This window comes from Solea solea, chromosome 11, assembly GCF_958295425.1.
Source record: "Solea solea chromosome 11, fSolSol10.1, whole genome shotgun sequence".
Classification (NCBI taxonomy): Eukaryota; Metazoa; Chordata; class Actinopteri; order Pleuronectiformes; family Soleidae; genus Solea; species Solea solea.
The window spans coordinates 24,567,827-24,589,382 of record NC_081144.1 but is presented as its reverse complement, the minus strand read 5'-3'; the positions used below and the strand labels follow the sequence as shown (position 1 = coordinate 24,589,382).

The 21,556-nt window shown below is 46.0% G+C and overlaps 3 protein-coding genes across 6 annotated transcripts; all 3 read left to right on the top strand.

The window, feature by feature from the left end:
* The first annotated feature begins 3 nt into the window (after positions 1-3).
* cxxc1a (CXXC finger protein 1a) lies at positions 4-6,313 on the top strand. 2 transcript variants are annotated; one of them, XM_058642960.1, is made up of 14 exons: positions 4-88; positions 2,106-2,287; positions 2,393-2,493; positions 2,598-2,746; positions 2,816-2,971; positions 3,132-3,326; positions 3,402-3,503; positions 3,588-3,805; positions 3,900-4,107; positions 4,320-4,430; positions 4,550-4,599; positions 5,223-5,319; positions 5,420-5,572; positions 5,670-6,313. In XM_058642960.1, the coding sequence occupies exons 1-14, from the start codon at positions 86-88 to the stop codon at positions 5,814-5,816; spliced, it is 1,872 nt and encodes a 623-aa protein (XP_058498943.1). In that variant the 5' UTR covers positions 4-85; the 3' UTR covers positions 5,817-6,313. The 2 variants fall into 2 exon arrangements, with proteins under 2 accessions (XP_058498943.1, XP_058498945.1); XM_058642962.1 differs by having other exon boundaries at positions 5,420-5,621; positions 5,670-5,737.
* A 720-nt stretch (positions 6,314-7,033) lies between these two features.
* Positions 7,034-17,425, top strand: hdac6 (histone deacetylase 6). Of its 2 annotated transcripts, XM_058643316.1 has the most exons (28): positions 7,034-7,123; positions 8,330-8,403; positions 9,304-9,423; positions 9,516-9,601; positions 9,778-9,862; positions 10,205-10,245; positions 10,626-10,722; positions 10,813-10,910; positions 11,707-11,811; positions 12,285-12,353; positions 12,433-12,559; positions 13,224-13,289; positions 13,380-13,439; positions 13,538-13,627; positions 13,733-13,839; positions 13,917-13,984; positions 14,062-14,209; positions 14,277-14,405; positions 14,540-14,708; positions 14,782-14,987; positions 15,059-15,251; positions 15,334-15,483; positions 15,597-15,774; positions 15,846-16,189; positions 16,273-16,413; positions 16,519-16,665; positions 16,793-16,921; positions 17,006-17,425. In XM_058643316.1, the coding sequence occupies exons 2-28, from the start codon at positions 8,332-8,334 to the stop codon at positions 17,072-17,074; spliced, it is 3,294 nt and encodes a 1,097-aa protein (XP_058499299.1). In that variant the 5' UTR covers positions 7,034-7,123; positions 8,330-8,331; the 3' UTR covers positions 17,075-17,425. The 2 variants fall into 2 exon arrangements, with proteins under 2 accessions (XP_058499299.1, XP_058499300.1); XM_058643317.1 differs by lacking the exon at positions 7,034-7,123 and having other exon boundaries at positions 9,209-9,423.
* Positions 17,426-17,460: 35 nt separating this feature from the next.
* Positions 17,461-21,300, top strand: lhfpl4b (LHFPL tetraspan subfamily member 4b). 2 transcript variants are annotated; one of them, XM_058643318.1, is made up of 7 exons: positions 17,461-17,687; positions 18,647-18,808; positions 18,917-19,121; positions 19,462-19,541; positions 19,685-19,832; positions 19,929-19,966; positions 20,308-21,300. In XM_058643318.1, exons 1-6 carry the CDS (start codon positions 17,535-17,537, stop codon positions 19,955-19,957), a joined length of 777 nt encoding a protein of 258 aa, XP_058499301.1. In that variant the 5' UTR covers positions 17,461-17,534; the 3' UTR covers positions 19,958-19,966; positions 20,308-21,300. The 2 variants fall into 2 exon arrangements, with proteins under 2 accessions (XP_058499301.1, XP_058499303.1); XM_058643320.1 differs by having other exon boundaries at positions 17,597-17,687; positions 18,600-18,808.
* The last annotated feature ends 256 nt before the right edge of the window (positions 21,301-21,556 follow it).

Here is a 21,556-nt window from a genome sequence, read left to right as displayed (position 1 = left end):
GAAGAAGAAGAAGGAGAAGAAGGAGGAGGAGAAGAAGAGGAGAGGAGACAAAGAGATGAAGATAAAATGACTGTGATTCTTCATCATGGTGAGTCTGATTAAACACTGGACCCAGGCCTGGACTTGGACCTGGATCACAGCATGGCTCTACATCCGCGTCCAAGTCCGGGACTGGTCTCAGTTGTGCCGGCTCTTTATGTCAGTCCGCTACTAGAGGCGGATCAGTCTGATCCAGATTGTGTTTCAGAGATCTGCAGTTTATTATTTATAAACTTATTTATTATTATTTCTCCACGAGCAGAACAAGAACTGACTCAGTCCTCCGTATCTGATCCAGGTATCAACTGGTTATTATCCAGATAACTCCAGGTTTAACCCTGGTTATTATCCAGATAACTCCAGGTTTAACTCTGGTTGTTATCCAGATAACTCCAGGTTTAACTCTGATTATTATCCAGATTACTCCAGGTTTAACTCTGGTTATTATCCAGATAACTCCAGGTTTAACGCTGGTTATTATCCAGATAACTCCAGGTTTAAGATTCTAAGTGTTTATTGTCATATGCACAGTAAAGAAACAAGTTTCCCTGTACAATGAAATTCTTACTTTGCTGTCCACTCAAAAATACCAGGAAAAAGTAAACAAGAAATCGTATTAAAAAAAATAGTATATAGATATACATAAAGAAAAATTATAAATATTTAAAATAAATACATAAAAATATATGTAAATATATGCATATACAGGAGAAATATGCATTATATACAGGAGAACACACAGATCAGGGAACCCTAATTTGTGCAAGGTGCTGTGTTCAAGTTACAAATGTAAAGTGACAATGACAGTTTTAAAGTGACAGAGATGTAAACAGATGACATTAGTGTAGTCCGTTCAGCGATTGAGGATTCTGATGGCAGTGGGGTAGAAAGAGTTCTTAAAACGTGTCGTCCTGCATTTCACACTCCTGTACCTCCGTCCTGAGGGCAGGAGTGTAAACAGTCCATGTTGTCCTTTATGATGGTGGCAGCTCTCCTGTGGACTCTGCAGTGGTAGATGCTGTGAAGAGAGGGCAGTGGAGACCTGGTGATCCTCTCAGCTGTCTATACCACTCTCTACAGGCGTTTGTGGTCCCTGGCCACAGTGCTGCCATACCACATGGTGATGCAGTTGGTCAGGCTGCTCTCCACAACGCAGCTGTAGAAGTTGCTGAGGATCTTTGTAGACATGACAAACTTCCTTAGCCTCCTAACTCTGGTTATTATCCAGATAACTCCAGGTTTAACTCTGGTTATTATCCAGATAACTTCAGGTTTAACTCTGGTTATTATCCAGATAACTCCAGGTTTAACTCTGGTTATTATCCAGATAACTTCAGGTTTAACTCTGGTTATTATCCAGATAACTCCAGGTTTAACTCTGATTATTATCCATATAACTCCAGGTTTAACCCTGGTTATTATCCAGATAACTCCAGGTTTAACTCTGGTTATTATCCAAATAACTCCAGGTTTAACTCAGGTTATTATCCAGATAACCTCAGGTTTAACACTGGTTATTATCCAAATAACTTCAGGTTTAACTCTGGTTATTATCCAGTTAACTCCAGGTTTAACTCTGGTTATTATTCAGATTACTCCAGTTTTAACTCTGATTATTATCCATATAACTCCAGGTTTAACCCTGGTTATTATCCAGATAACTCCAGGTTTAACTCTGGTTATTATCCAGATAACTTTAGGTTTAACTCTGGTTATTATCCAGATAACCTCAGGTTTAACTCTGGTTATTATCCAAATAACTTCAGGTTTAACTCTGGTTATTATCCAGATAACTCCAGGTTTAACTCTGGTTATTATTCAGATTACTCCAGTTTTAACTCTGATTATTATCCATATAACTCCAGGTTTAACCCTGGTTATTATCCAGATAACTCCAGGTTTAACTCTGGTTATTATCCAGATAACTTTAGGTTTAACTCTGGTTATTATCCAGATAACCTCAGGTTTAACTCTGGTTATTATCCAGGTAACTTCAGGTTTAACTGTGGTTGTTTAACCCAGTGTCACCATGGTAACGGATGATGAGATGATGTTTATTGTTTCAGTCTGAGGAGGTGACAGGAGCAGAGCGAGGTCCACAAGAGGAGAAGGAGAGAGAGGGAGGAGAAGATGAAGGTGAAACAGGAGGAGGAGGAGGAGGAGGGAAAGGAGGAGGGGTTGCCATGGGAACCCCCAAATCAACTGTTTATTGTGTCTGCAGGAAACCAGACATCAACTGTTTCATGATGTAAACAAAGATTTTCTAAATATAAACATCTGTAAACAACAGCAACAAACATCAACACTAACCTGTGTGTGTGCGTGTGTGTGTGTGTGTGTGTGTGTGTGTCAGTGGGTGTGACAGTTGTACTGAGTGGTTTCATGGAAACTGTGTTGGAGTTTCAGGAAAAGCAGCTAAAGCCATCAGAGTGTGGTACTGTCCGTCCTGTAGAGGTCAGTGTAACACAAACGCTCATCTGTGTGTGTGTGTGTGTGTGTGTGTGTTTGTGTGTGTGTTAGCATTAGCTGTGTTAGCTGTGTCTTCTCTGTCTCTGCAGATAAAGACTCGTCCCTGGAGATAAAATTCCGTCCAAAGAAAAACAAGGAGAAGGTGGAGAAAGAGGCGGGGCCAGAGAGCGACGACAAACCTGATGGAGAAAGAAGCCCCACCCCTCAATCCAAGATGGACAAGAGGCGTGTGTCACAGGTAACCAAGCAACTCCTCAGTGTCCAGGATATTCCGGGTCCAGGTCATGTGACTTACTTCCTGTTTCAGATCAAACGCTCGGCGAGGATGTGTGGCGAGTGCGACGCCTGCCTCAGGACAGAAGACTGCGCTCAGTGCGACTTCTGTAAAGACATGAAGAAGTTCGGAGGTCCCAACAAAATCCGACAGAAGTGTCGACTCCGTCAGTGCGAGGTCCGAGCACGGGTGAGTCAGAGGAGGGCGGGTCCAAGGCCTGGTTTTGTTTCATGAAAGACAGGTAGCACCCTGGACAGTAGAAGGGAGTCCGGTCCAGACTCCGGTCCAGACTCTGGTCCAGACTGCGGTCCTAATATTGTGACCATGTCATCCTCTCGTCTCTGAGCAGAAGATGCTTCGTGTCAAAGATGAGGAGATGGGGCGGAGTGGCAGCAGGGGGCGGGGCCCACTGAGGAGAGGGGCGGGGCATCTTACGGAGGACGACGACGACAATGACGAAGAAGAGGAGGAGGAGGAGGCGGGGTTTAGTGAGAGTGAGCTGGAGCTGTACGAGCAGTACAGAGCTGCTGGATACGTGGACCTGGTCAGTGTGTGTGTGTGTGTGTGTGTGTGAGAAGATAGTCACTTCCTGTATGTGACGTGTCTCTGTGTCTCTCAGGTGTGGCAGAGCGAGGACGAAGACACTCAGTCAGACTCTGTGAGGAAGAAGGCGGTGAAGGTGAAGCACGTGAAGCGTCGAGAAAAGAAGCCAGAGAAGAAGGTGACAACATGATGATGTCACTGATGATGTCACTGATGATGTCACTGCTGATGTCACTGAAGACACACTTGTCCTGTCCTGTAGAAGTCCGTGTCTGTCCCTAAAGAGGAGGTGAAGCCGCGGCGTCACAAAGTGAAGCAGCGTCACAAGGAGCGCGTGCGACACAGTGAGCGGGCTGGAGAGGGCGGAGTCAAAGAGGTGGGCGGGGCCACAAAGCAGTGCCTGGGTCCTGGATGCGTTGAACTGGCGAGGACAAACTCTAAATACTGTTCTGACGACTGTGGCATGAAACTCGCTGCCAAGTGAGTCTCACTGTCTTACTGTCCAACCGTCACTCCTGTCCCTCTGTCCTGCTGTCTCTCGGTGTCTGACCGCCTGTGTCTCTGTGTCCCTCAGTCGTATCTATGAGATCCTTCCTCAGAGGATCCAGCAGTGGCAGCAGAGTCCCTGTGTGGCTGAGGAAATGGGGCGGAGACAGCTGGAGCGAATCAGGAGGGAGCAGCAGGCGGCGAGGCTCCGCCTCACACAGATGGAGAAGCGTTTCCACGAGCTCGAAGGAATCATAGCTAACGCTAAACTGCAGCAGGTCCAACAGCACGAGGAGGTACGAGGACAGATGTTTTCATCATTCACTCACAGAAGCAGCAGGGGGCGCTAAAGTACTGTACGTTCATCCATTCATCCGTTCTCAGACGTCTTTGTTTTTGTCCACAAACCAAAATGATTTCTTTGTTTTTATGGAGCAAAGAAACCAGAACATATTCACATTTAAGAAGCTGAAAAGAAGCTGTCTGTCTGTCTCCTGTCTGTCTGCAGGTGGCTGAAGGTGATGGGGACGACACAGACCTTCAGATCTTCTGTGTGTCCTGCAGTCACCCCGTCAACCCCAAGGTGGCGCTGAGACACATGGAAAGATGCTACGCTAAAGTCAGTGCTAAAGACACATCTGGATTTGTTTTTTGAATACATAAATATGTACCTATATTCATATTTACCTGTCTGTCCCTCTGTCTGTCTCTCTGTCTGCCCCTCTGTCTGTCCCACAGTATGAGAGTCAAACATCATTCGGGTCCATGTACCCAACACGTATTGAGGGGTAAGTTGACTGTCTGTCTCTCACGTGTGTCTCTTACGTGTGTCGCTCACATGTGTGTCTCTCATGTGTGTCTCTCATGTGTGTCCCTCATGTGTCTCTTATGTGTTCCTCATGTGTCCCTCACCTGTCTCTCTCATGTGTCCCTCATGTGTTTATCTCTCGTGTGTCCCTCACGTCTCCCTCATGTGTGTCTCTATCCCTCATGTGTCGCTCTCTCATGTGTCCCTCACCTGTCTCTCTCATGTGTCTCTCACGTGAGGGACACGTGAGAGAGACGTGTGTCCCTCACTTGTCTCTCACGTGTGTCTCTTACGTGTGTCTCTCACATACTTGTGTCTCTCACATGTGTCTCACATACTTGTGTGTCTCTCACGTGTGTCCCTCTCATGTGTGTCTCTCTCTTATGTGTCTCTCTCACGTGTGTCCCTCTCGTGTGTCCCTCACGTGTGTCTCTCTCATGTGTCCCTCACGTGTCTCTCATGTGTTCCTCACGTGTCTCTCTCTCATGAGTCCCTCACGTGTCTCTCTCACGTATCTGTCATGTGTCTCTCACGTGTCCCTCACGTGTCTCTCTCACGTGTCTCTCACGTGTCTCTCTCCCGTGTCTCTCACGTGTCCCTCAGAGCCACCCGGTTATTCTGCGACGTCTACAACCCTCACAGTAAGACGTACTGTAAACGACTGCAGGTCTTATGTCCTGAACACTCCAGAGACCCAAAGGTTTGTCTCCGCCCACATGATGTGATGTCACGACATGTGTCCGTCCATCTGAAATTATGATGTGATGAAATGTGACGTCCCTGTCTTCCACCGTGGTCAGGTCCCAGCAGACGAGGTGTGTGGTTGTCCTCTGGTGAAGGACGTGTTTGAGCCGACGGGAGACTTCTGCCGCGTCTCAAAGAGGAAGTGTAACAAACATTACTGTTGGGAGAAACTACGACGAGCCGAGGTTGACCTGGAGAGAGTCCGAGTGGTAACGACACGTCACCCGCGCCGCCGCACCCGCCATCACTGACCACATGGTGTCACTGTCTCTGTCCTCACATGGTGTCCCTGTCTCTGTCCTTCAGTGGTACAAACTGGACGAGCTGTTCGAGCAGGAGCGGAACCTGAGGACGGCCATGACCAACCGAGCCGGACTGTTGGCTCTGATGCTGCACCAGACCATCCAACATGACCCCATCACCACTGATCTGCGCACTGCCAAAGAGCGCTAGACGGGGGGGGACAGAGGGACAGAGGGACAGGAGGTGACACAGACCATCCATGCACAGAGAGATGGGAGGGGACATAGAAACACTAATATTCTGGGATTTTAAACCAACACAATGCATTATGGGAAACTGAGTCCTACAGCACATTATATATATCTTCAGAAACTGTGTGTGTGTGTGTGTGTGTGTGAGAGAGTGTGTGAAGCTGAACATCATCAGCTGTTTTTAAACAACAGTGTTAAACTACATTACCCACATTCCTCTCCAACGTGAGGATGCGTTGGTCAGACTGATGGCCAGTTTAATAGGAACACGACACTGCGGTTCTTTTTTTATTATCAGTGTTTTTACACTTTATATTGTTGTTGTTGTTGCTGATTCTCACTGTTTTAAAATGTTTTTTTTTCTGTCATGAAAGTGTCTTTTTTTATACATATATATATTTATTTTGTTTCATTTCATAGAAACTAAATAAACAAGAGAAAAAGTCCACCGAGAAACATTTACGTTTGTGTTGATTCTCACCCAAAACATTCATATATTTAATAAATAAGTAACGTTTAAACATGACAATAAGCAAAGACATTAAATAATGACCTGTATTTAAATATTTATATTCATATTCACACATTTCCCTGAAGAAGACAATGTTTTTATATACTATATATATTTATATATGTATATATTTTAATATAATATATGCTAACATCTCCAATGAGATGAGGATTTTAAAGAAGGTGTTAATCATGTAAACATGTACAAAATATAAGAATAGAAAGTACTTTTTTAAACACACCTGAAACAAGTGTCTGAGGGTGAATAACAGCGGTGAACATTATTGAACCATTTATCACATTATTTATTATCATATTATATCATTATCATTATTTCAGATATAACATGTATGTGTCTCTAGTATTGTATTGTAAGTATTGTTGGGAGAAATAAAGTCCAAAAAACTACAGATCTTCCCATCTATAGTAGGTAGTGAAATGTATTTATTCTATCAGATGTGACGACCGAGAAGAACTCAGTAAATATAACAGTGTAAATACAACACCGCCTGTATTTTCCTTAAGAAAAACTAAAGAGTAGCTTTTATTATTTCATTGTCAACATGTAAAGACAGCAGCACAAGTATGTGAACCTAGTTATTTAAGTTTCTACCTTGAGATCATACAGAGCTAGTAACAGTACTCTGACGTCAGTAGGTGGTGACCGCCCTGTGACGTCATGTCGGCGCGACAGTTGTGTTTGCGCTGAGCAGCAAAAAGAGAAGAAAAGGGAGGAAATAAAAGAAACAAAAGGAGGTGAGTTTGTTCTTCACTGTTTATCTGCGGCACGTTAGCATGATAGCGGCTAACACGTTACACACTGACCCAGGTCCTGGTCCTGGTTTGGGTCTCGGTTCAGGGCCTGGTTCTGGTATCGGCTCATGCTTTAATGTCTTTATTGTGATTCTGGTCTGAGAGAAAATAAGAAGAAAAGCCCAGTTTACGTTGAGACGCAGCGTCGGTGACGTTAGCAACGACACATTTCCCTCCAGATTGAATCAACTTTATTTAATGAGAACTTTAATAACAACGTTACAAAGAACAGGAAGAAGAAGATGGAGGATTTAAAGAACTTTCATCACAGAAGAGGCTGTGATGATGATGACGACGATGACGTCAGCAGCTTCACTGTCACCAGAATCACCAGATTAACCAGAATAACCAGCTCTGCTTCACACACAGTTAACACTTGTTTCATGTTCTGCTTTTTTTATAGCAGGAACTGAATATATTCAAGTTATTGGCTCATAATAAAAATGGTTTGTTTCATATTCAGATTCTTATATAAATTCATGGTAAGGGTCTTGATGTACGGAGGCAGCCATCTTGCGTTGAATGAACACGTCACAGCGACCTGCGCGATTATTTTCTCAACATCATAAAATATTGTATACAGTACAATATACGATGATATTCTCAAAAGTCTTGTTTTGATTGAGTTTGAATGAATTATTTTTTACATGGAGCAAAGAAACCAGGAAATATTCACATTTAAGAAGCTGAAAAATCATCATTTAAAGAAAAGCAACACTCAGACCGGTGAATTGATTGTCAGGATAGTTGATGATTCATTTGGTAATTCATTACTAATCGATGAATTGTGGTAACCCTAGAAGAAACCAACGAAGAAGAGGAAATGTCTGTGTAGGCCACCGTAGTTCCCTCACACACTTCATGTCTTATCATTAGATGTCATTCATTTTGTTTGCAGTCACAGTTTAATCAGACTAAGGTCGTAGTCTATACAGTCCGACTAAGACGAGCTGGATTTTAGTCAGACTAATGTGTTTGCATGACATAAAGTAAGCTGAATTATTGTCTTTGAACATGAATGTGAACACATGAGAAATTCATTCCTGTCAAATAATCATTATTTTTAAAAAACAAATCATAAAACGTCTAAAATGGACTAATGAGTCATCTGAAATAATGATGAGTCACTTCTTAAATATGTGTTTTCAGAGATGCAGTCTGGACCAGATCATCCAGGATCTGGACTGAAGTCTGTCAGGAGATCTCCTCGTCTGTCTCCTGAGGTTAGTAACACACACACACACACACACACACACACACACATACACGCATATACGTTTACCAGGCTAACAGGGGACTGTCATTCTTTACTCACGAACAGGGTACTTCTGGTTTCTGGTCATTTTTAAACAAAAACAAAAGCATAGAAAATGTTCATAGAAAACACACACACACACACACACACACACACAGACAGTTTGACTCAGTGTCTCATTAATGTTCAGTCCTGATGGTTAAAGGATGAAACAGAAACTCTGTCTGTGGTGTTAATAAACAATAAAAAAAATCACAATTTTAAAATCACAGAGACACAGTCGTTGATACACTGCTGCCTCCGTCACTAAGTTCAAATGTCTTATTTTGTCACTTCAGTGTTTGAAATCCTGAAGGTTCAGATTTACCTCAGTGACACAAAGTGACCACACGATGCAGCAGTGGATCAACAAATCCTGTGTGCTGTGATGTTAAAATCACTGATTTTCTCTATGGACTTTGGTGTGGGAGAGTGAGTGGTTTATAAAGTTCAGTTTCCTGTTGTCTAACAGTGAGATAAAGACGTGAAGGACAGACTGTCAATTACATGTTTTCTGATTGTAAATGTAAATGATGTCAGAAAACATTGAAAAAAACTAAATCCACCTTTAACTTGATTTTCTGTCAATGAATGATGTTTGTGTCACATGATCAACATCAGCTGGTTGATCTGTTTAAAACAACATGAAGCAGCTCCCTGAGGGACGCCATGTTTAATTATTAAACATTTATGTGAGTGTGTGTGTGTGTGTGTGTGTGTGTGTGTGTGAGCAGCTGTCAATCATCCACCTGAGCTGGACTTTGGACATCTGTGTCCTCACCTGCTGTGTCTCAGTGTGAAGGACAGATGTGTTTCTCTTGTCTTTCAGAGCAGCGCTGGTCGAGGAAAGGAGTTGAGGAAAGGAGGCAGCAGCCTGCAGGAGGTGAAGAGGAAAGGAAGGATGGAAAGGAACCGAGATGAGGAGCTGAACAACAGTCTGAAGAAACTGGTAAACAAACAAACAAACAACTGTGTGTGTGTGTGTGTGTGATTATTTCATTCAGTATATATATGTGTGTGTGTGTGTGTGTGTGTGTGTAGGACCTGTCCTGCAGATCAGCTGTTGGTGGGACAGGCCTTGTCTTCTCTGACATCTTCACTCATCACAAGAACCTATGGGAGCCCAGGTAACACACACACACACACACACACACGTGTACACACACACACACACACACACACTGCAACTTTTGAACGGATTTAGAATCATGATTTTTACATGAAAGGAAACACAGGTGTGTGCTCTCTGAGTGATCTGGTGTGTGTTTGATGTTTGTGTCGTTGTTGTTGTTGTTGTTGACAGTCATGTGGAGAGTCCAGACAGAGTGACGTCCATCATGAAGGAGCTGCAGACTCAGGAGCTTCTGTCTCTCTGTGTCACAGTGAAGGTGAGTGAAGGACAAACATCTGTGATTAACTGTGACTGAGAGAAAAAAAAAAGAATAATTTGCCTGAGTTAATCTTTGTTACTTCACCTCACGGAGTGGGACTGAAGTATTGTTTTTGGTGGCTCTGTGTGTGTGTGCGCGCGCACTTGCTTGCAATATGAGCAACAGAGGCTTGTTAGAGTTAAGAATAACTTTTTTAGAATTTTGACCCTGATGTGGTTTGGAACACACAACCTCCTGATCTGGAGTCAGACGCTCTCTGTTGCACATAAAGACCGACAGAGGCTTGTTGTGTGAATGGGGAGAAGTCTGCCATCTCTGATTGTTATTGTTGTGTTTTAGCCCAGAGAAGCTACAGAACAAGAGCTGCTCCTCGTCCACACGTGAGTCCACCACTGTCCTCTACCATCACTCACTGTCCACTACTGTCCTCTAACCATCACCCACTGTCCACTACTGTCCACTACTGTCTTCTAACCATCACCCACTGTCCACTACTATCTTCTAACCATCACCCACTGTCCACTACTGTCTTCTAACCATCACCCACTGTCCACTCCGGCCCCCTTTACCATCACCCACTGTCCACTACTATCTTCTAACCATCACCCACTGTCCACTACTGTCTTCTAACCAGCACCCACTGTCCACTACTGTCTTCTAACCATCACCTACTGTCCACTACTGTCTTCTAACCAGCACCCACTGACCACTACTGTCTTCCACCATCACCCACTCTCCACTACTGTTCTCTCGCTTCTAGGAAACAGTATGTGGACGTGATGAGGTCGACTCAGACGATGTCAGAGAGTGAACTACACACACTGTCTGACAAATATGACTCCGTGTATCTGCATCCTGTAAGAACACACACACACACACACACACACACACACAGTAATGACAGTAAAGACCAACATCTGTGTGTGTGTGTGTGTGTGTGTGTGTAGGAGTCCTTCCAGGTGTGTGTGTTGGCTGTAGGTTCAGTCCTCCAGCTGGTCGATCAGGTGATGACCTCTGAACTCAGAAATGGATTTGCTGTCATCAGGTAACATCGTGTGTGTGACTCACCTGCGTGTGTGTGTGTGTGTGAGAGACTCACCTGTGTGTCTGTGTGTGACTCACGTGTGTGTGTGTGTGTGTGTGTGAGAGACTCACCTGTGTGTGTGTGTGTGAGACTCACCTGCGTGTGTGTGTGAGAGACTCACCTGTGTGTGTGTGTGACTCGTGTGTGTGTGTGTGTGTGTGAGACTCACCTGTGTGTGTGTGTGTGTGAGACTCACCTGTGTGTGTGTGTGAGACTCACCTGCGTGTGTGTGTGTGAGAGACTCACCTGTGTGTGTGTGTGTGTGTGACTCGTGTGTGTGTGTGTGTGTGAGACTCACCTGTGTGTGTGTGTGTGTGTGTGAGACTCACCTGTGTGTGTGTGTGTGTGTGAGACTCACCTGTGTGTGTGTGTGTGTGTGTGTGTGTGTGTGACTCACGTGTGTGTGTGTGAGACTCACCTGTGTGCGTGAGTGTGTGTGTGTGTGTGTGTGTGAGACCCACCTGTGTGTGTGTGTGTGTGTGTGTGTGTGTGAGACTCACCTGTGTGTGTGTGTGTGTGTGTGTGTGTGTGTGTGTGTGTGTGTGTGTGTGAGTGAGACTCACCTGTGTGTGTGTGTGTGTGTGAGACTCACCTGTGTGTGTGTGTGTGTGTGTGTGTGTGTGTGTGACTCACGTGTGTGTGTGTGAGACTCACCTGTGTGCGTGAGTGTGTGTGTGTGTGTGTGTGAGACCCACCTGTGTGTGTGTGTGTGTGTGTGTGTGTGTGTGAGTGAGACTCACGTGTCTGTGTGTCTCAGACCTCCAGGTCACCACGCTCAGACCAGCGAGGCAAACGGCTACTGCATCTTCAACAACGTGGCGATCGCTGCGCGATATGCTCAGAACACACACTCTGTTAAAAGGTAGGTGTGTGTGTGTGTGTGTAGGGGTGGAGCTGTGGAGCTAACACAAGTGTGGATTCATGGTCTGGATGTTAAATAAATAAATAAATAGATAGATAGATAGATAGATAGATACTTTATTCATCTCACAGAGAAATTCACCGTTCAGCAGCTCCAGAATATGTTACAAGATAGAAACATAAGAGGCATGCAAGTCTAAATAGAAACTGAAACATATGTATAAAAAGGAAAAAAGAAAAAATATATGTTGTCAAAATGCCTCAAATACTAATAACAGATATCATTTTGAAGGACTTGCTCAGTAATTTAGTTCTGAAGAATTTACATTTGTGGATTAAAGAGTAGAGTTCAGAAGCTTAACCAGGTGTATTTGACCTTTGACCTGGTCAAACCTGTGTTTGCTCTTCTGCTTCATGTCCAAAACTAACTATCTATGACGACCACGTGTGTGTGTGTGTGTGTGTGTGTGTCAGAGTGTTGATAGTGGACTGGGACGTCCATCATGGTCAGGGGATCCAGTACGAGTTCCAGGACGACCCCAGGTAAAGTGTCTGTCTATTCTTGGTTTCACAAACGTCATCACTGTAACACACCTGTAACCCCCCCCCCCCCCCCCCCCAGTGTCCTGTACTTCAGTGTCCACAGGTACGAGCAGGCGTCTTTCTGGCCTCACCTGCCGGAGTCTGCTGGTGGGTTTGTGGGCAGTGGACAAGGCGAGGGGCGGACCATGAACGTGGCCTGGGACAAGGTGAGACTGTGTGTCCACAGACTTCACCTGAAAAACACGTTTACAAAAGACGTGTGTCATAAAATCTACGTCAGTTTAAGTCGTCCATCTCCACGTCACATGATCACGTCTTTATCTCAGTGTGAGACAGACTTTTCCAACAGGAAACTGATGTTTGTAAACCGCTCACTCTCCCACACCAAACCCCACAGAGAAAATCAGTGATTTTAACATCACACACACAGGAGTTGTTGCTCCTCTGCTGCCTCCATCACTTAGTTCAAATGTCTTATTTTGTAAAATTCGGCTTTTATAATTCTTTGTTCAGATTAACCTCAGTGACACAATGTGACCACACGAGGCAGCAGTAGACCAGCAGCTCCTGTGTCCCCGCAAGCTAAAATCACTGATTTTCTCTATGGGGTTTGGTGTGGGAGAGTGAGTGGTTTACAAACTTGAGTTTCCTGTTGGAAAAGTCTGACTAACAGTGAGATAAAGACGTGAACATGTGACGTGGAGATTTTACTTAACGATTTTATGAGAATCTTTTACGTGGCTAAAATCTGTTCTCCAGACACTGGTTCTCAGCAGCAGGGGGCGCTCACAGCACAGTGGGCTCTGACTATGTGTTTGTGCCTCATTCACACTCCGAATAATCTGAATGTAAAGTTTTGTTGTCATTCAGACGCAGATGAAAGATGCTGATTACATCACTGCTTTTCAACAACTGCTGTTGCCTGTAGCCTACGAGGTAACACACACACACACACACACACACAGACAGAGGAGGAAATGTTTTCATCCAATATCACTTACTGTACTGTGTGTGTGTGTGTGTCAGTTTCAGCCTCAGCTGGTTCTGGTCTCTGCTGGATTTGATGCTACTGTTGGAGACGAGAAGGTAAAACCTCAGACCTCATGTCAGTGATGACTGTGTTTCTATGACGACCTCTCACTGTGTGTGTGTGTGTGTGTGTGTGTGTGTGTGTGTGTGTGCAGGGGCAGATGTGTGTGACTCCTCAGTGTTTCCATGTTCTCACTCACATGTTGATGAGTTTGGCTGAAGGCCGACTTGTTCTCGCTCTCGAGGTAAAACCACACACACACATATGTAAATTGTTGTGGTGGTGAAAGGTCAGAGGTCATTATGACATGATCAATGACCTGTTACTGTGTGTTTGCGTGTGTGTGTAGGGAGGTTATAACCTGCAGTCCACAGCAGAGGGCGCTGCTGCCTGTGTCAGAGCTCTGCTGGGAGGAGCCTGTCCTCCTCTGACTCCGCCCACGGCTCCATCTTTCAGGTAACACCTGTGTACAGTAGGTTCTCCTCAGTGAGTGTGAGACATGTCGTAACTTCCTGTCTGTGTCTCTTTGTCAGTGCACTGAAGTCCATCAGTGAGAGTGTCTCTGCTTTGTGTCCACACTGGACATGTTTGCAGCTGCTGGGTAACACACACACACACACACCAGAGGACACGCCTCCGTCTCTGTTTGCGTCATGTCTCTTCCTGTTTCCTGTGCAGAAGGCGTCCCATTGGCTGATATGGTCGTCATCAGAGCAACAACCAATGACGAGAGCTTTCAGCACAGTGGCTCCGCCTCCTCTGTTGCCACGACGACAGGACTGGTTTACGACGAGCGTATGATGGAGCACCTGAACATGTGGGACAGGTGAGTGGGTCTCCTGTCACGTGACAGTGCTAACGTGACCTAGCATTAATGCGCAACGTGTGGTCAGACATCATCCAGAGCAGCCGCAGAGAATCGCCCACATCTACGCCAGACACCAGGCGCTCGGACTGGTCCACCGCTGCACACGCATCCCAGCACGCCTCGCGACGGAGGAGGAGCTCACCATGTGTCACAGGTATGTGCACACTATGACCGGCAGGACCGTCACTATGACGACCGTGGCTAGATTACCACGACTACCTCGATTACCACGATTACCAAGATTACCATGACTACCCTGACTACCATGACTGCCTGTGTGTTCCTCAGTGAGCGTCTGGTCCAGTTGATCAGCTCCTCTTCACTGATGAAGAGCAGAGATCTTCACAGACTCAGTGAAGAGTTTAACTCCATCTTCATCAACAACCAGAGCTTCAGTTGTGCTCAGCTCGCTGTGGGAGGCTGCTTCGCCGCCGTGGACGCCATCATGAGTGGAGAGGTGAGAGGTGAACACAGGTTAACGCAGGACGAGTGGGTGGGGCCTAACAGTCTCTGTTTATGTGTTTGGTCAGGTGAGTAACGGCACGGCGATTGTCCGGCCCCCCGGTCATCACGCAGAGACAGACTCCGCCTGTGGATTCTGCTTCTTCAACACAGCAGCCCTCGCTGCTCGCCACGCCCAGAAAATCTCCCATCCTGCACCACTCCGAGTCCTCATCCTCGACTGGGACGTTCACCACGGCAACGGGACACAGCACATGTTTGAGGACGATGACAGGTGAGGAGGAGGAGGAGGAGGAGGAGGAGGAGTGGGAGGGGAAGATGGACTCTGACTTTCTCTCTCTCCAGTGTCCTGTACATCTCCCTCCATCGCTATGACAACGGGACGTTCTTCCCGTCCTCTGAAGACGCCGCCCCCAACCAGGTGGGTGTGGGAAAAGGGTTGGGCTTCAACGTGAATGTGGCGTGGAGTGGAGGACGGATGAGCGACTCTGATTACCTCGCTGCTTTTCATCATGTGGTCATGCCGATCGCCACCGAGGTAACACACACACACACACACACACACAGACACAGACACAGGAGTGACACAGCTCTCTGATTGGTCGCTCCTCTCTCTGCAGTTTAACCCCGCCCTCGTTCTGGTGTCAGCCGGCTTTGATGCGGCTCGTGGTGATCCTCTGGGTGGATATCATGTGACCCCTCAGGGATACGCCCACCTCACACACCTGCTGATGTCATTGGCTGGGGGGCGTGTCCTGCTCATCCTGGAGGTGATGATGATGATATAACATCACTTCCTGCAAATGTCTGTGTCATTGAGCATGTCCATGAACGATTATGTCATAGGTGATAGAATATTCACTTCCTGTCTCCGCCTCCTCAGGGAGGTTACAACTTGACCTCCATCTCTGACTCCATGGCGATGTGTACCAGCGTGTTGCTAGGAGACACGCCCCCAGCCCTGGTTACGCCCCTCCCCCCTCCTCATCACAGCGCCGTGGCAGTGATCAACGAGGTCATCCGACACCACGCCCCCTACTGGAGGTCACTGAGGATCAACAGTAAGTAAACAAGGAGATGTGTTTACATCAGCTTTGTTTGTTTGTTTGTTTATTTTCATATTTGTTTTCAGTCCCAGCGTCTGTGCGGGCGTCTCTGCCCACCCCAAAGCATCATGGGAGACGTAGTTCTAAAGGAAAAAGCAGGAAATCTGAGCAGAGTAAAGAAGACAAGTGTCCAGCATCCCAACGAGGACGAGGGGACATGGAGGAAGTGGACACGCTGGACCAACTTGCTCAGGGATTGGCCAGTTTGGACATCAGTCTGTCCTCAGCCAATCACAGTCCTGCTACGTCCACACCAGTAGGTGGGGCCAGAGCGAAGGTCCACCTGATACAGGAGGAGGTCATCTGTGAAGGTGAACGGAAGGCGGAGTCTAGTGAGGGCAAATGTGATCAGAGCCAATCAGAGTGTCAGGTGGGTGCAGTTGCCATGGTTACAGCAGCATCACTTCCTCTCCCTCCGTTAAAGCCTGACCTCACACTGTGACGTTTGTTTAGACGCAGATGGTCGCCGCGACACCAGACTCGGTCACCGTTGGAGACGAGACTACTGGTGGAATGGGGGCAGAGCCAGAGGTAGAGGGAGCATGCGGTTGGTCAAAACCTCAGATGTCTCTGGAGTTGGCTTGTGGAGGACAGGTGGGCGGAGTCAGTGATCTGATGTTTTATACTGAGGCAACGTCGGATTGGATCATGACCCACATGGCTCTGTCTGTCTGTCTGTCTGTCTGTCTCTGTCCTCAGTCTCCTCTGTACGTGGTCGACCCCCTCCCCTGGTGTCCTCACCTGGATGCAGTTAAGCCCCTCCCACCCTCAGGTATAAACATCCTCCTGCCGTGTCAGGACTGTGACTCTGTGGCTGAGAACTGGATCTGTCTCACCTGCTACCAGGTATCTCCTGTCTCACTGCCTCACCTGTGTCCCTGTCTACAGAGAATCTAACTGCAGTCGTCTCACACTGTGTGTGTGTGTGTGTGTGTGTGTGTGTGTGTGTGTGTGTGTGTGCGCGCGCACGCAGGTGTTCTGTGGCCGCTACGTTAACGAGCACATGCTAACTCATGGTTGTGTGAGTGAACACCCTCTGGTGCTGAGCTTCTCTGACCTGTCTGCGTGGTGTTACCTGTGTGAGTCGTACGTCCACCACCAGGTAAGCTTCTGAGACATGCCCACTCTCTCATCTCCACATGTGTGTGAGTCACTGTGATGAAAGTTTAAATCCTCTTTTGTTCAGATTCTGTTTGAAGCTAAAAACTCTGCTCACCTCGCAAAGTTTGGAGAGGAGGTTCCTCCGTGGAGCTGAGAGGAGGCAGAGCAATGAGAGGAGGAGGAGGGTCATGTGAAGGATGAAGAACGTTTGACGCCGGTTGCCATGGAAACCAGTGTCATTGGTGCTCAGTGGGAAAAGTGTCCCACACCTGCCAAAAGACCATGTTTTTATCAGTTTTAGCTGCAGACTGGTGCTGATCTTCATCATCGTCATCATCACCAGCAGCCTCTCGACACAAAGCAGCCGTCTGATTGGACAGCAGAAGAAGAGTGGTGCTGATGTCACAGAGAGAAGGCCCCGCCCACAATAACTGAAGACGTTGATGTTTGTAATGTTCCTTTAACTAAGGGGGGCGGGGCAATAAAACCAAACAAAAACACTCTATTTTATTATTGTGATTATTGATTATTGTGATTATCAAGATTAGTGTTGACATGTTTACTGACTCTGTAAACAAACACTATCAGCTGAGCTCAGGCTGATCTGTCTCAACATGGCGGCAACAGCGCTGCGCCACTGTCTGTCTGTGTGTGTGTGTGTGTGTGAGAGAGGGAGGGGGCGGGGTCTCCATCCTGTCCTCCATCTGCATCCCCACATCCTGAGACACTCGGACACTCGTAGACGCTTCTTCCTCCCGCAGCTGCAGGTTTGTCCTTGTTTTGTTTTTTCTGTCTCTTTGAAGAACGAGTGATGACGTCATCGTCGCTACCGCGTTTATAGTCGTGTTTTCCGTCGGACGCTGATTGGCTGTCACGTGATCACTGCAGCGGTTCGTTTTCTTACCGAGATGATTTTTCTGATCAATAATCATTTATTGAATGAGTGAGTGAGTGAGTATGTGTCCTTATTGAATGAATGAGTGAGTGAGTCTGTCCTGATCAAATGAATGAGTGAGTCTGAGTCCTGATTGAATGAATGAGTGAAAAAGTGAGTCTGAATCCTGATTGAATGAATGAATGAATGAGTGAGTCTGTCCTGATTGAATGAATGAGTGAGAGACTCTGAGTCCTAATTGAATGAGTGAGTGAGTCTATCCTGATTGAATGAATGAGTGAGTGAGTCTGAGTCCTGATTGAATGAATGAGTGAGTGTGTCTGTGTCCTGATTGAATGAATGAGTGAATGAGTCTGTCTTGATTGAATGAATGAGTCTGTGTCCTGATTGAATGAATGAGTGAGTGAGTGAGTCTGAGTCCTGATTGAATGAATGAGTGAAAAAGTGAGTCAGAGTCCTGATTAAATGAATGAATGAGTGAGTCTGTGTCCTGATTGAATAAATGAGTGAATGAATGAGTGAGTGAGTCTGTGTCCTGATTGAATGAATGAGTGAGTGAGTCTGTGTCCTGATTGAATGAATGAGTCTGTGTCCTGATTGAATCATTGAATGAATGAATGAGTGAGTGAGTGATTGATCCTCAGGTCACAGTCACACTATAATCAGACAATAATGTTGTCTGATTGTCTGCTGTCAATCAAACCCTGATGTCTGTCATTCAAAACAACTTTATTGACATAAACAAAATGTTGTGTCTCTCTCTCTCTCTCTCTCTCTGTGTAAGTCATGTCGGTGTCGCCCGCCCTCAGTGACCTGTCTCACCTCTATCAGACGGAGTTTGTCCGCAGTGCCCGGGCCGTCGGTGTCCTCTGGGCTGTGTGCACACTCTGCCTCGCCATCATCCAGGTGGTAGTTCTGGTGCAGCCGTCCTGGGTCGGCACCATGGACCCCAGGCACCAGGGGGCGCACAGCGGCACCATGGGACTGTTTGAGGTGAGACACATGACACGTACTGGACATTTACGAGTGTCCGCACTGTAACCTCCACCTGTCTCTGTCTGTCCTTGTGTGTGTGTGTGTGTGTGTGTGTGTGTGTCTCAGGTGTGTGTAGAGTCAGACTGGCCGGTCCCAGACTGTCGTGGTGGTCTGTCCAGTCTATCTCCTCTCCCGTCCTTCCAGTCAGTAGCCGTGTTGGTGGGCGTGTCACTGTGGACAGTGTGGACCAGTGTCCTCTGTCTCTGTCTCTTCAGATTCTGCAGCGCTGCCACTGTGTACAAGATCTGTGGCTGGCTGCAGCTGACCGCAGGTCAGTCTCTGCTGCTACTGGATCATAGTTTCAGAACTAACTAACACCACACCAAAGCCCAGAGAGAAAATCCCTGATTTTAATCACACACACAGGAGTTGTTGATCCTCGGCTGCATCACTAAGTTCCAATGTCTTATTTTGTCACTTCAGTGTTTGAAATCCAACTTCCAGATTGACCTCAGTGAAACAAATTGCTCCTGTGTCACTGCAGCTAAAATCACTGATTTTCTCTATGGACTTTGGTGTGGGAGAGTGGGTAGTTTATAACCTTCAGTTTTCTGTTGGAAAACCCTCATTTGTCGTCTCTCTGTCTGTCTCTCTGTCCTCTCTGTCCTCAGGCTTCTGTCTGGCGTTGGCGTGTCTTCTGTTTCCAGACTCGTGGGACGGTCCAGAGATGAGGTCCCTGTGTGGAGATTCAGTGAGTCTTTCAAAGTTTTACACAAAATCAATATCAAGGATTCACGATCAATATTTGTCATCAGCAGTGGATCATACTGATCACACTGATCACACTGATCACACTGATCACACTGATCATGTGTATTGATCTCTGGTCCTCAGGTGAGCAGCTTCTCTCCAGGTTCCTGCTCCGTCCACTGGGCATTCATCCTCGCCATCCTGGGCGTCCTGGACGCCGCCATCTTAGCCACGTTAGCGTTTGTCCTCGCTAACAGGCAGGACGCGCTGCTGCCACCGGACACCAAGGAAGGTGAGGGGGAGTGGCCTGTGCTGTTAGGGGCGGGACCCCTTTTATCAACGACAGCTGTATCATGACCAGCTGGTTTTTTTTTGTGTGTTTTTGCAGTGACAACTGGTCTGCTGATGTCAGCGTGATGTCTCCAGGTCTGTCTCCTTTTCTTCCTCTTCTTCCTCTTCTTCCTCTTCTTTCTCTTCTTTGTCTTCTTCTGTCTCTTTAACATGTCTTTTCTTTCGTCTTTAACATGTCTTTTCTTTCGTCTTCTGTCTCTTTAACATCTCTTTTCTTTTGTCCTTAACATGTCTTTTCTTTCGTCTTCTGTCTCTTTAACAGGTCTTTTCTTTCATCTTTAACATGTCTTTTCTCTTGTCTTCTTCTGCCTCTTTAACATGTCTTTTGTTTTGTCTTTAACATGTCTTTTCTTTCGTCTTTAACATGTCTTTTCTTTTGTCTTCTTCTGTCTCTTTAACATGTCTTTGCTTCACAGGTCTTCACTCCTGGTTGTCCTCGTTATTTTCTTCATCTTCGTCATCGTCATTGCGATGAAGATAGAATGCAGTGTTTCCTGCTCCTGTCATCTTCATCTGGTTACCATAGTAACCACCTTAATGTTGTCATGGAGAGGAAAGAGAGGGGGAGGAGTCGAGTTCCAGTGTTGCCATGACGTCAGGACCCTTGTTAACATAGTGGTGAGGTGGTGATCATGTTACTGACTTTTGTCTGTAGTCAATTTGTAACACCTGCGAATGCTACGCTAACAGGTGTGATGTTAGCAGGCTAATGTTAGCTGTTGTTCAGTGGCTCCGCCCACAATCAGAGCTGCTGCTGTTAAAGGAATCACCTCCTCCTCGGTTTAGCTTATTTTAGCTTAGTCCAAGTGTGAAACAGGAGAAACAGTTAGCATTTAACAAAATGTACTGGTCATGTAGCATAAGTTAGCAGATAAACTAAACAGAGTGTTAGCATTAGCTTTATCATTACCGTGTCTGATTGACATGCTGTTTGATAGCTACATCTAGTTAGCTTCGAGTTAGCTTCATGGCTAATTAGATTAGCCTTTGTGACCTGTGAACTAATGTTTACGACGTGGCAGATATTTGGTGCTCAATGATAGAGTCATGAGAACACTGTTGCCCGGCAACATGGTCGTCATGTGAGGAGTGTAGAGATGTTAGCATCTGCTAAATAAACTGAACTGTGAGTACGACAGCAGAGGGCGCTCACATGGACTCATCATATGTTAGCATGCTCACAGTCTGTGGCTACACTTCATTAGCATGCTGTAGAGTTAGCTCTGGAGTGATGTTAGCATTAGCTTAGCTTTAGGTTGAGGTTTGACTACTGTGGATGTGCTAATGGGATTTGCTAGGCTAGCCACGGAGAATGACAACTGACCTGACCTTTGACCCTTTAGAGTCCTCCAGGTTACTTGTTGTTTTATTGATGTAAATTGTGAATAAAAACAAGACACTTTTTTTTAGTGTCGTTGTCATGGTGACTCATTTTATCAGAGCTTTATTTAGTTTGTGTGATTCATAACTGAATGTATGTGTACAGTGTGTGTATGTATGTGTAGGGTTTATGTACAAATAGAGTATGTATATATACACATATATAGAGTATGTATATATACACATATAGAGTATGTATATATACACATATATAAAGTATATATATACATATATAGAGTATATATATATACACATATATAGAGTATGTATATATATATGGTGTGT